Below are 14286 nucleotides of genomic sequence, written 5' to 3' on the forward strand. Positions count from 1 at the left end.
AGCGTAAAGTCTAATAAGGGAGACACATGTATGAGCATGGAATTTATAATGTAGAGTGATAAGTGTAATGATCTAAACATGAGCAAGGTACAGTGATAACTAAGAGGAAGGAGTGATTTGCTTTCTGCATTGAGGAGTGAGGGTCGGTGTGTACTACTGGAGGACTGAGCTAACAAGGAACCTGACTAGCAGACAAGATGAGAGAGAATATTCCAGCATATACAAAGGTACCGAGGCATATACTGCATATTTTACTTAAGGTACAAAAAATAATTTACTATTATTCATGCCTAACATACAAAGGAGAAAATGAAACTGAAGAGACAGACAAGTGCTAGATCCTAAAGAATATGGGGTCATTTAAGAAAAGATTTTATTTATTTTTAGAGAGATGGGAAGGGATAGAGAAAGCGAGGGAGAGAAACATCGATGTGTGAGAGATATATCAACTGGTTGCCTCTCGCACAGGTGACCTGGCCGGCAACCCAGGCATCTGCCCTGACCAGGAATCGAACTGGCAACCTTTTGGTTAACAGGCCAGTGCTCAGTCCAATGAACCACACCCATCAGAGCAAGAATTTGGAGTTTTTGTTGAGGCAGTGAGAAGGCACTGAGGTGTTTGAAAAGGATTAAGACAGTTACTGGGATTCACTTCTTGTTACATCCAAAGAGAATTTTGGTCCTTCCTGGAACTCACTGAGAAAGAGAACACAGTCCCTAGTTTCCTCTTCCTAAAATAAAGTTACAATTCTTTTACAAGGATTTTAAGTTTTGATATGATGAAGAAATAAACAATAAAATGGTCTCTTGTGTTCAGCGGTTTTTTAAAAAAATTAAACCCTCCAGAGCAGTGATTCTCAACACCATCCATCACAACCCCCCCTTTTACAAAAGACATTCTAGCCCTGGCTAGGTGGCTCAGTGGGTTGAGTGCCGGCCTTCTATCCAAAAGGTCACAGTCGATGTTTCTCTCACACATTGATGTTTCTCTCCCTCTCTCCCTCCCCCACTCCCTCCCCTCTCTCTAAAAATAAATAAATAAAATCTTTTTTAAAAGGTATTTCTAAAAATAAATGAATAAAATCTTTAAAAAAATAAATAAAAGGTATTTCTAAATATAGCATACTCCAAATTTAGAATGAAAAGGCATAGACTTTTAAGTGGAGACCGAGCGCAGTGTTCAAATCCTAGGTCCATCTTTCCAGTCGACACATCTGGCCAGTCATTCAGTTTTGTCGCTGTCATCACACTTCTGCGCTGCAGAAGCTGGAATTCCTTTCCCATATCTGAGACATCATGTCTCGGACTAATGGCTTCTGCCTTAACATTGCCTTTATTGAAATATGTACACAAATGCTTTATCGCCACATACTAATTTTTTAATGGTTTTCGGGATCATCTCAACATATAAACCAAAACGATACTAGTAAAATACTTCTAGAATTCTGTCATTTGGGCAATTAAGATGCTGGAAACAGTATACACTGGTACTGACTTTTGGACTTTGTTTTTAAAAATGAGCTTTTAAAATATTTATAACATTTGACCACTAGGAGCTTGCATCTTAGGAAAAAAGACAAAAATCAGAGAACTCATTATGTGCAAAGATACTCATCATGCATTATTTACACTGAAAATAAAAAAACTACCGAAGTGCTCAACCATGGTGAGGTGGTTAAGTAAATAATGGTAGGTATACCTAATGAAATAAAATGCAGCCATTAAAAACTGTGTTTATATTAACATAAAAAAGTCAATATAAAGTAAAAAATAGGAATCAAATGTGATTTATGAAGAAAAACACAAGAGTACAATAAATTTTAAAAAATTAGTTGTGTAGTCTTCTTTTTCTTCCCTTTTTTGGGGGAAGAGGAATTCAAATATTCTCTAGTGACTATAACGGAGTGGCAAAACTTGACTTTTAAAAACGGTATCAATTTAATAGTTCCATTTCCTCCAAATATCTGATAGGGTTTATTTAAGCTGCAGTTTTTAATTTCTATGGTGATTAGTAATTTAAGTATCACTTTGCCTACTGATGGGATATTTTTGCTGCTCTTTCATTTGATCAGTGTTTTAATATTTTATTTATAAAGTGAAAAATGTTTTGAGAGACATCAAAATAAGATGGGATGACCAGTCACATTAATAGCATATTCTGACAGAATAGGAATAACATTAATTATGAAAATTGTTAAATTCCCTCAGTCTTTTACAGGACTTCATACAAGCAGTACTTGGCATAATGCACCTTAAATAAATAACCGAAAGCAGTCATAAGCGATCTATTTTAGGAAATTATTTTTTGATATTAAAGAAATCAGTGTTATGTTTTTTGAGGTGACAGAAAAGCTGTAAATTCTAATGAATTAAATTGGGGGAAAATTTTGTCTTTAATGTACCATCAAGGTACACTTTAGTGCTGTTTTGGCCAGACTAAGACTTTGGCCTCCACAGGAGTCGTTTGGAAAGCCGATTCCCATGAAGTAGTGGAATATTTCCAGCTAGTTACTCCAGTGTTCTGTCTGCTTTGCATTTTTTCCTCAATGAAATAGGACAATTAATAAACTGTGGTTACAGTACAAAGCCCAAGTTTCAGCAGCAGCAATATTATCTTTGGATCTGGATTGAGGGACATGAGTTATTCAAATACAGTTCAACTCTCAGAAAATTGGCCGTTTGGAATGCACTCTTATTATTTTGAAATCCTTTTTTTCCTGTGTTTTCCATCATTTACTTTTACCTTCTTTTCTCCCTAATAGTGTCATGCAGGTCATTCATTTATTGAATGTCTACTCTGCAATTATGTTGCCACTTCTCGTCTTCATATGTACTTAAATGTCAGTTTTCTAACTAAATGCGGCATATTTTAGAGAACTTGATGCAGTAAAAAGAAAAGTGGGATACTGGAATACTAGGAATAGGCTCCTTTCAAACGGCACAGGGCTGCAGTAGTGCGTGCGTAGAATCCTGGGGTCCCAGTATGCTGTTTGGCTCTGAGGTGACAGTACTTACAAGGTCATAGCCTATAAATGCTATTCACTAATTTTCAACTTATAGATAAAACAAGAATGACTTAAATATGATTACACAACAGAAAGTAAATATTGTCAGCCTTGACAACGTAAGAGTACAGCAGCTAGACTGTGGGAAATGGGAAGAGGACGGGGAAGAAAGGATGGGAGCTCCGGTATCATATAGAGCAGTGAGTCAGGAGGTGCTATCTAAGTACATGGAACAAAAATAAAGGCTTAAATGCATTATTTAGAGTTACAAGGTAAGCAGTGAAATTGAATATGAACTAATGAAAATTAGAAGGGGAAAAGGAAAAGTATACCCAAGCTAAAACCTGACTTTCATAATAAAGTGTTGACAGTTCATTTATTTTTTAAAGATTTTATTTATTTATTTCTAGAGGAGGGGGGAGGGAGAAAGTGATGTGAGAGAGAAACACTACCACTCACCCCGACTGGAACTGGCAAACCAGTCATGTGCCCTGACTGGGAAGCAAACCTGTGACCTTTCGCTTTGCAAGACTACGCCCAACCATCCGAGCCGCACCTGTCAGGGCAACAGATAATCTCTTAAATCAATAAATAAAAGCAGAAGAATATTCTTCAGTCTTAGGAAGGTAATGCCAAAAGAATTACAAAGCAAAAACTCTTCAATGTTGCCAGTTCTGGGAAATGATACTAGAAGTCGGGAAGAATGGATGGGAAAGTGCTCTAAGTACTCCGGCACAAGTGCGCACACATGTACACACTCATGCACACGTCTGTGTGACCATAGATTACTTTTGATAAAAATAAAATAGGAGGTTAACTTAAAAATGTTCAACCCTACAGAGGTTCGCACCCCACCCCCTCCCCTGTAGCCCAATAGCAACACATTTGGTTTCTAAGGAAGCACTCACTCTGATGTGGAGGCAAACAACATTAAGGACTCCCTACTTGAACAAAGCACACACATAATCTAGCCCAGGGTTTTTCAGCCTTGCCTCTGCTTACATTTTTGGCCTGGATCATTCTTTGTAGCAGAGGGTTGTCCTGTGCATTGTAGGGTGTTTCGCAGCATCCCTGGCCTTTATCCTCTAGTTGCCAGCAGTCCTGTGACAACCAGAAATGTCTCTAGATGTTGCCAAATGCACCCAGAGGAGAAAAATCAAGCTCAACTGAGAACTACTCATTAGGAAAAGGATGTGACAAGAATACCAATCCATTGAAGATGGTCATGTAATCAGCCCACTTCATTAATTGTGGGGCTACTGAGCTGTGCTCAGTAATGACAGGAAGAAAAAGATGAAAATATAATTTGGACAGCTGTCATTCCAAACAATAAGCAGATGCTCACAGTGAACACTGAGATGGAAAATGAACCTACATTCTCTTAGTTCCGTGTCATGTACTCTCACAGTGAGAGCATCTTGCAGCTCTGAGTGGGATTCATCATGGCCCTGAAGTAACCCGTATCCTATGTATGGCACCCAGACCAATGCTTGACCAAAAAAACCCCAAAATAAAACAAACAACAACAACAACAACAACAACAACAAACAACGAAGCAAAAGGCTCTTGGCTTTATTGAGAAATGGTATCTTAGTGTCCAGCACATCATGTAAATGTTGAACACTATTTTACAAACTATATGAGAAATTTTCAGAGGTAATTTATACATAATGTTTGCCTGCACGTTGATTTTGGAACCTTTAAAACATTGCCTCTCTGTAGCTCTAATCCATCCGTCCATTCACCGCCCACATATCCAGCTTTCATTACATACCATCTGTGTTTTAGATACAGTTTGGTAGATGCTGAGAAAACAATGGTTAATTGTTTGAATATACACCAAATTTTCAAGGCATACAATTACCATGTAAATGTATATTTTGTTTTGTTTGGAACTTTGTCAAAAATTGCTCACCGTTTAGGAAAGTCATGTAACCAATGGCATTTACTTTGGTTTTGGTTCTCCTTTATTTTACTAGATGGCATTATGTAGTGTGTACGTAGTATTTAGTTTCCTATGGCTGCTGTAATGTATTATCACAAACTTGGTGGCTTATACCAACAGAAATTTGTTCAGTCACAGTTCTGGAGTCTAGGTTCAGTGGCTCAGAATCAAGGGGTCAGCGGGGCCATGCTCCCTCCAGGGGCTCTAGTGAGAATCCATTCCTTGTCTTTCCCAGCTTCTGGGGACTGCTAGCACACCTTGGCCTGTGGCCACATCTCTGCCTCTGCGCTCCTGGTGCCTTCTTTCCTGTCTGTGATCTCCTTCCATGATACATGGGACTGGATTTGCAGTCCACCAGGATAATCTCCCCATCTCAATATTCTTAATCACGCCTGCAAAGTCCTTTTGTCCCATATAAGTTAACATTCACAGGTTCCAGGGATGGGGATGTGGATATCTTTGGGGGTCATTATGCAGCCAGTAGGTTATAGTACCTCTAGGAATTTCTTTCAGATAGTGAAGGGAGCATCTAGAAAATTTTTAAAGATTTTATTTATTTATTTTTAGAGAGAGGGGAGGAATTTAAGTAAATATTTAACTTATCTACTAATTTGAAGTAAAGATAAATTTTATTTATTTATTTTAAAGAGAGGAAGAGAAACATCTATGTGAGAGAGATACATAAATTGGTTGCCTCTCCCATGCCCCCAACTGGGCACCTGGCCTGCAATGCAGGCATGTGCCCTGACTGGGAATTGAACCAATGACCCTTCCATTTGCAGGCCAATGCTCAATCCAGTGAGCCACACCAGCCAGGGCTAGAGATAAGTTTTATAGAACTAGAAAACAGTAGAGAGCAATTTGAGATTGCTAAAATATATGCCACTCTTGTCAGAGGTTGCAGCTACAACCATCTTCATAATGCTGTTGGTTTGATTGTATTTTCTGGAATAATAAAGGCTACGTTCTAATTAAAAATTAAGAATAAAAGTTTAATTCATTTAAATTTCTATAACTGAAATACCATTTCCTTTGGAATCTTTTAATATGGTTTTTGCTTATGGGAAGTTTGTTTGCTTTTCATGTTTACTAAATATACAATCTATACTTGCTTATGCTGTTTAAAAATAAAACAAACCCTTGTTAAACTTTTTGATGAATATTATCTTGATAACTTGCTCACCAACTGAGAAACTGATGCAAAATAAGTCATTTTAAAAGCAAGTTATTTGAACAAAGCAGAAATAGACTCATAGATACAGGGAACAAACTGATGGTTGGCAGAGGGGAGGAGAGTGGCAGGATGGGTGAAGCAGGTGAAGGGGAATAAGAGGTGCAAACTTCAGTCATAAAATAAGCAAGTCACAGGGATGTAATGTACAGCATGGGGAATATAGTCCTTAATATTGTAATAACTTTATGTGGTGACAGATGGGTACTAGACATTTTGTAATGTACAAAAATATTGAATCACTGTATTGTATACCTGAAACTAATATAATATTGTATATCAACTCTAGTTCAATAAAAATAAATTCAATTAGAAATAAAAGCAGGTTATTTGATATAAGAGGTTTATCCGGAAAAAGTCTAGTCATTATTAATATAATGAGAATAGTTTGAGCGACATCAATGTTACCTGGCCCCCAAGGAGAGTGGACTGGAATGTGCATGTGTAAACAATGATGACTTCACTGTACTGATCAGCGGTAGACTCCATTGAGTGAGCATGTGTACTGTGTGGCCATTGCATGTAAAATGACTGAGTGAGTAGAGCAATGAATCTGCATCAAATTCAACACTAAACTTGAACACTGCTCTGCTGAAACTATTTGGATGATTCAGAAAGCTGAGGCTATGGGAAACTGGTGATTGGCAGCTTCATCATAACAAAGCACCCGCTCATGCATCATGTCTTGTGCAGAGATTTTTGGCAAAACATACAATCACCCAGGTGACTCAGCCCCACTAAAGCCCAGATTTGGCACCCTGCAACTTCTAGCTTTTTCCAAAATTGAAATCACCTTTGAAAGGGAAGAGATTTCAGTCCATCAATGAGATTCAGGAAAATACAGTAGTGTGGCTGATGGTGATTGGAAAAAATGTGTGAGGTCCCAAGGTACCTACTTTGAAGAGGACTGAGGCATCGTCCTTTTCACAGTGTTTCTTGTATCTTGTATCTTCTTCAATAAATATCTCTATTTTTCATAGTATATGGCTAAATACTTTCTGGACAGACCTTGTTGTATTCCTATATGTATTACTCTGAAGTCTCCTTGCTTTAAATTTTTGAAAGGAAAGTTTTTCTTAAGAAGGAACCAACACATTTAATTATAATATAAAAAAAGGATGTTAAAAGTGAACAGTGATGTTTCTTTCATCTCATGCCTCATAGTGACAGATCAAAGACCTTTGGGGACTTGGTTCACATGTACATAATATATAACAAAATTACCTTCCTGATGGCAAATTAGATAGAAGCTAACATTTAGAGAGTGTTACAATGTTTAAATATATATACCAAGGCTTTAGAATGTTAAATATAAGGAATCGCACCTGTATATAATGTTAACCATTGTGTTTAGAAATATTAAACTAGTAAAGTTTTATTGAGTAAAATAATTACTAATTTTTGTGATGACATTCTTATTAGAATATGTGTATTTAAAAACGAAAGAATGCCCACATTTCCCATAGGAGGAAAAAAAGTCCAGTTCTTAGTTTTGTAATTCTGCTTTTTAATTTCATGTTCTAAAATACTGTGGACCCCTGAACAACTCAGTTTTGAACTGTGTGGGTCCACTTTTGCACAGATTTTTTTCCAGTAAATATACTGCAGAATTTTGGGGAGATTTTCTTACTGCTGTGAAGCAATTGTGTCATTACCCTAAGCTATGTAGAGCGATCATATAACTGCTTCTTTGTTATCAGTGCATGAATTGTTATGTATGTAAATACATATGAATTTCTTTTTCACATTATCCTGTCATTTTGTTGTCTAGTGTTAGTAATACATGTAACATCTACAGTGGTTTTTATCATAAAAGACATTATTGATGTAGGTGCTGACAAACCATCTTGTAAACAGATGACATGAATTTACATGTTAATAAATTCAGTACAGTACTAACAATGTATTCTTATGATTTTCTTAATATTTTTTCTCTAGCTTTATTGTAAGAATGCAGTATATAATACATATACAAAAGACTGACTTTTTGTTATCAGTAAGGCTTCTGGTCAACAGTAGGCAGTTAGTTAAGTTTTGGGGGAGTCAAAAGTTACCCACAGATTTTTGACTGCCTGGGGGTTGGCGCCCCCAACCCCTGTGTTGATCAGGGGCTAACTGTATTCTTAAATCTATCCCTGTAAGATTATTATTGAAGTCTTTCCTAAGTTAAAACATAAAGTTTCCTACTGAAAATCTAATTATATATCCCAAATTCAAAACTAAATTGTTCTTATCCATTGTGTTTAGTAGTATGTGAATAGCTATATAATCCAAAAATGTTCTAAATTTTCTGATCAACTCTTACCATAAAGTTAAAATTTTAAATGTAGGGGAGAGTTGGGTGGGTGGGCTGGAATGGGAGTAAAAGGGAGAAAACTGTACTTGAACAATGATTAAAATAAAAAAAGAGAAAAAAAATTTTAAAAATTAAATGTATTTTGGCAAGAAAAGTTAATTTTTTGTTCTTGAGTATTAAAACTCCTTTTTAGCATTTCACTGATTTTTCCCCATTTTTATTGAATTTCTTGGGGTGACTGATTAATAAGATTATATAGGTTTCAGGTGTTCAATTCTATAATTCGTCACCTGTATTGTGTGTTCACCACTCCAAGTCATGTCTCCTTCCATCACCATTTATCCCCGCTTTACCCTCTTCTACCTCCCCCAGTCCTCTTCCCCCCTGGTAATCACCACACTGTTGTCTGCATCTCTGAGGGTTGTTTTTTTCCTTAATCCCCTTACCTTTTTCACCCAGTCCCACAACCCCCTCCCCTTGGGGAGCTGTCAGTCTGTTCCCTACCTGAGTCTCTTTCTATTTTGTTTGTTAGTTTATTTTGTTCATTAGGTTCCACAAATGAGTGAAATTGTATCTTTCTCTGATTGGGTCACTTCACTTAGCATAATACTCTCCAGGTCCATCTATGCTGTTGCAAGAAAGGGTAAGATTTCCTTCTTTTTTATTGCCGACTAGTAGTCCATTGTGTACATTACCACAGCTTTTTTATGTACTCATCTACTGATGGATACTTGGGCTGATTTCAAATCTTGGCTATTGATAATAACTGCAGTGAACATAGGGGCACGTATATTCTTTTGTATTAGTATTTCAGGTTTCTTCAGGTGTATTCCCAGAAGTGGAATCACTGGGTCACAAGGCAGCTCCATTTTTAATTTTTTGAGGTAACTCCATACTGCTTTCCACAGTGGCTGCACCAGTCTGCATTCCCAACATACACAGGTCTAAAAATGCTTATTTTTACATATCTGGAAGTCTTTGTTTATGAAAGTATAGAGTTTTTGTTACTATACTGGCAGTTTAAAGAAAACCCATTTGTATCTTTGAGACAATATATTAAAACTTGCTTAAAGAAATGCTAAGCCATATCTTGGACTCAATAGGAGACGTGCGTTGCTATACTGAGCCTTAGTATCTGCTCGTCTGCTTCCTTGTAGTCTGAGGACTATAAGGTTAAGCACTTTCCAAACTATAGGATTATACAAATGTTCTTACTTTTCTTATTTTTGCCAGTGGTGTCAATAGTTAGAACATGAAGCTATATGGGCTGAGGAAGAATTTATTTTTTTATAAGCCACTTAATTTTCATCTTTGCTGTGACCAGACCTCTTAAACATGAATTGAAAATGTAATTTTATACTCATATGATGAAAAAAAAATGTATGCCCCAGATTTCCAGCCAAGATAGAGGCATAGGTAGACACACTGCCTCCTCGCACAACCAAGATAGAGACAACAACAATTTAGAAACAGAATAACAAGCAGAACTGACAGAAAATTGATCTGAATGGAAGTTGCACAACCAAGAAGTTAAAATAGACCCATTCATCCAGACAAGTAGGAGGGGTGGAGTCGGGAAGCTGGGCTAGGGTCTCAGCGAGGAGAGCAGAGAGTGTTGGGACCGGGTGTGTAAGGCATCCGGGGCACGCAAGACCATAGCAGGCGGACCCTGAGCCCACAAGCAGCCGCTGACAGACCCCGGCCGAAGGGTGGCAACCAGCAGACCCAGCAAGGCGGCAATTGTGAAGCAAGGCACTATGTGCAACCCAGGATCCCAGTGCTGGGAAATAGAGCCTCGGGGCACTGATTGAAAACACCTGGGGGGGTTGAAGCTCAGGGAGAGATTCCCAGCCTCACAGGAGAGGTCCTCGGAAAGTCCCACGGGGTGCACAAGCCCACCCACATGGGAATTGGCACCAAAGGGGCCCAGTTTGCTCGGGGGAAGCAGTGGAAGGGACTGAGGTCCGACGGAGAGCAGAGCAAGTGCCATTGTTCCCTCTTAGACCCCGTCCCCATGAACAGTGTCACACCCCAGCCACTGGGGTGCTCCACTCTGGTGAACACCTAAGGCTCTGCCCCTCATATGTAACAGGCACAACCAGACCAAAGGGGCGGGGGCAGGAGATGGCTCAAACAGAATTAAAGCCCACAATCAGTTTTTTTAAGCGACTGAGAAATAGCCAACCTATCAGATACACAGTTCAAAGCACTGGTGATCAGGATGCTCACAGAACTGGTTGATTTTGGTCTCGAATTAGATGAAAGAATGAAGGCTACACTAAGTGAAATGAAGAAAAATGCACAGGGAACCAATAATGATGGAATGAAAGCTAGGTCTCACATGAGTGGAGTGGACCAGGAAAAAACATACAACCAGAAAAGAATGAAGAAATAAGAAAAAATGAGGAGAGGCTTAGGAACCTCCAGGACATCTTTGAACAATCCAACATCTGAATTGTACGGGTACCAAAAGGAGAAGAGGAAGAGCAACCAGTGGAAAACTTATTTGAACAAATAATAAAGGAGAACTTCCCCAAACTGGCAAAGGAAATAGACTTCCAGGAAGTCCAGGAAGCTCAGAGCATCCCAAAGAAGTTGGACCCAAGAAGGAACACAGAAAGACACATCAGAATTACATTAGCCAAGGTGAAAATGAAGGAGAGAATCCTGGAAGCAGCAAGAGATAAGGAAACAGTCACCTACAAAGGAGTTCCCATCAGAATGTCAGCTGATTTCTCAAAAGAGACCTTACAGGCAAGAAGGGGCTGCAAAGAAGTATTCCAAGTCATGAAAGGCAAGGACCTACATCCAAGATTGCTCTATCCAGCAAAGCTTTCATTTAGAATGGAAAGGCAGATAAAGTGCTTCTCAGATAAGGTCAAATTAAAGGAGTTTATCATCACCAACCCCTTATTTTATGAAATATTAAAGGGACTTATCTAAGAAAAAGAAGATAAAAAATATGTGTAGTAAAATGACAGCAAACACACAATTATTAACAACCACACCTAAAACAAAAACAAAAAGAAACTAAGCAAACAACTAGAATAGGACCAGAACCACAGAAATGGAGATCACATGGAGGGTTAGTAACAGGGAAGTTGGAGGAGGAGAGAGAGGGAAAAGGTATGGAGAGTAAGTAGCATAGATGGTAGGTAGAAAATAGACGGGGGGAGGGTAAGAATAGTATGGGAAATGTAGAAACTGAAGAACTTACGACACATGGACATGAACTAAAGGGGGGAATGTGGGTGGGAGAGGGTGTGCAGCGTTGAAGAGAGTGAAGGGGGAAATGGGACAACTGTAATAGCATAATCAATAAAATATATTTTAAAAAATGTATGCCCCACTAGTTATGGGATAAAGGTGCATCCTCTATCTTGAATACATTGTCATTATACTAGATTGCTGGAAGCTATCATAATTACATAAAAAGTGAGTGTTTCTGAAAGTATGATACAACTTTCATACTTTAGCTAGGTTGATTTACATATGCAGTTTTTGGAAACCTACCAGCAAAAAACAGACATTTAAACAGTGTAGTCAGCAAGAACTGTGGAGTGGGAAGTGGCGCTGTTCTCGCGCAGTCGCTCCATTTGGACTGATGGGCCTGGGTGGTGGTTAGACAGCCCCAGGATCTGCTGTGCTCTGCGTGTTCTAAGAGGACCCTACCCTTGTGGACCGTAAGTCTTCACAAGTTTCCCCAAAAGTAGTTACTTCTGCCTTAAATTTACTGTGACCATCCAATAGCTGTCAGATAGTAGTGGAATAACTATCTTCCCTTTAAGACTTGTCACACAAATGGTTCTGTGTAAAAAAAAAAAAATCACAATTTCTCTTGACAGCTGTGACATCTTACGAAGATCTTGGACTCTTTGCTTTTGGATTACCTGGGAAGGTAATTTTTTTTTCTCCTCGCTATGTCCAAAATCCAGAGAGGCATATTTTCCTTCTGCTTCCTGTTAAAAGAGATGAATATATAAGAGAAAGAAATTAGAGGAATAAAAGGAAAGTAAACCAAAGGCAGACTGCTGGGTACAGGAAGCAGAAGAGAAGAAATCTCTCCACATGCCCTTCCTCAGGATGCATCAATAAATCTCATTCAACACTTAACTCTTTTAGTATTTTTCACCCTAATGAAGGAGAGCAATTATTTGAATAATTTTAAAATAGTAACAGTGGCCTGTTTTAAGTTTTCCTTATTAACTTTTATTATATTCTCTGAGTAAATCCTCGTAAAAACGGGAGAATAAAGAAGCATGGAATTAAAATTATAGCATGACTATTTACAAAACTCATGGTTAGAAGGTAATACCATTTAAGAGCTGAACAGTGCTGAAAGGTTAGGTAGCTCTCCCCTCATTTATAGGTGAGGAAATTAAAGCCCAGGGTAATGGAGGGGGCTGTTTGTCCACAATTACCTAAAGGACTCTAGACTCCAAATGTGTATTTCCTCCTCAGAATAGAGAAATAATAGCAGTATTTGTTGGGCATTGATCTGTGATAGGCATACTAAACTAATTTAAAAGGTAAAGGAAACACTGCCTTCTTCCACAGGTAATCAGGAGTTAAATATTGTTAGTGCAATAGTACTTTTTTATTATTAGTTTCTGAAGGGCTGTCATACTTCTGAAACCTATCTTCATGTTGGTTCTAAGCAGCCCTATTTATTTGTAAATCTGTTATTTTTTTGCTTGTTTATTTTGTTTTTAATCTAAAAGGATACTGTATTTGTAGATGGTTAAACAAATTTCTAAGAAGTTAAGTCTGGAAGGAAAACGATATGTAATAGGGAAAGAATCTGTATTTATATTCAGATTAATTTAGTTGTTAAAGTACAGAAGGGAGTATTTTAATTATACTATGTAGCCTCCTGGTTTGGACCTTTTCTTAATAATCTGAAACTTGAGCAAAATGGAGAATAGTTACTTCAAGGTAAAGGATTCGTTAATATCCCTGGTAACGATTTCTCTTTCCTAAAGATCAGAGTGTTTGGTAGCGTCATGGACAGTTTCCTGCACTGGGTTCAGCCAAGGAAGAAGAAAGTGTTATTTACATGAGAACACTTTCCAATTAATGTAACCTGTTCTATGACGTGACTTTAAGTGCCATCACTGTGATCTGACATTATCATTTCCGGAATTCCTTGTGTAGCAGCAGGGTCTAAAAGAGGAGCACAGCTTGTTGAGAGTCCTCTTTCCTAAAACTCTAGAATAGTGGCATTATCATTTTAATGTATGTACCTGGTAGTGAGTAGGCTAGTACACGGTAGACGCTGCTCTAAATAAGGAGTTGTTTGCTATTTAAGTATTTCCTCTTCATTTCCACAATTGGGTTGAAAGTTTCCTATTTCTTTCTTTCCAGATATGATATTTGATAGGGTAACATTGTTCTGAGAACTAAAGAAATATTTTTGAAATGTTTTTTGAACTTCTTCAGGGAGATTTTTTAAAAGTTGGCTATAAATTGATTTATTTACTCACTAAACAAATATTTATTGAGCAAGTACCATATTCATGCATTGTGGTAGGCACTGAAGCCAGATAGATACATAGAGAGACTTTCTAGATCTTAAATGCTTAATTTCAGCCCCAAAAATGGAAAAATAATCATCAGTAAGTTGATATTATTGCTTTTTGCAATATATTAGTAGAAAGGAAATCCATTTTTCATGTGTAACTGACAAGAAGCATCAATTGCATACAAATGATCGTATATAAAAGATCAAAACTGTCTTTTCACAGATAAATGAATTTTGAAACTCATTTTTATTTTATTATTTTTAAAGATTTTATTTACTTGTTTTTAG

General features: G+C 37.7%; 1 protein-coding gene across 4 annotated transcripts in view; it reads left to right on the plus strand.

Moving 5' to 3' along the window:
- SLC38A6 (solute carrier family 38 member 6) overlaps nt 1-14286 on the plus strand; it is a 64241-nt gene that overhangs the window by 8214 nt on the left and 41741 nt on the right. For all 4 annotated transcript variants that reach the window (XM_045823307.1, XM_045823306.1, XM_045823311.1 and 1 more), the window contains exon 4: nt 12323-12375. In XM_045823307.1, the coding sequence (XP_045679263.1) occupies nt 12323-12375 (53 nt within the window). The remainder of the gene's footprint in view (nt 1-12322; nt 12376-14286) is intronic.

This window comes from Phyllostomus hastatus, unplaced genomic scaffold (assembly GCF_019186645.2).
Source record: "Phyllostomus hastatus isolate PE091 unplaced genomic scaffold, TTU_PhHast_1.1 phas_scaffold_501, whole genome shotgun sequence".
Lineage (NCBI taxonomy): Eukaryota > Metazoa > Chordata > Mammalia > Chiroptera > Phyllostomidae > Phyllostomus > Phyllostomus hastatus.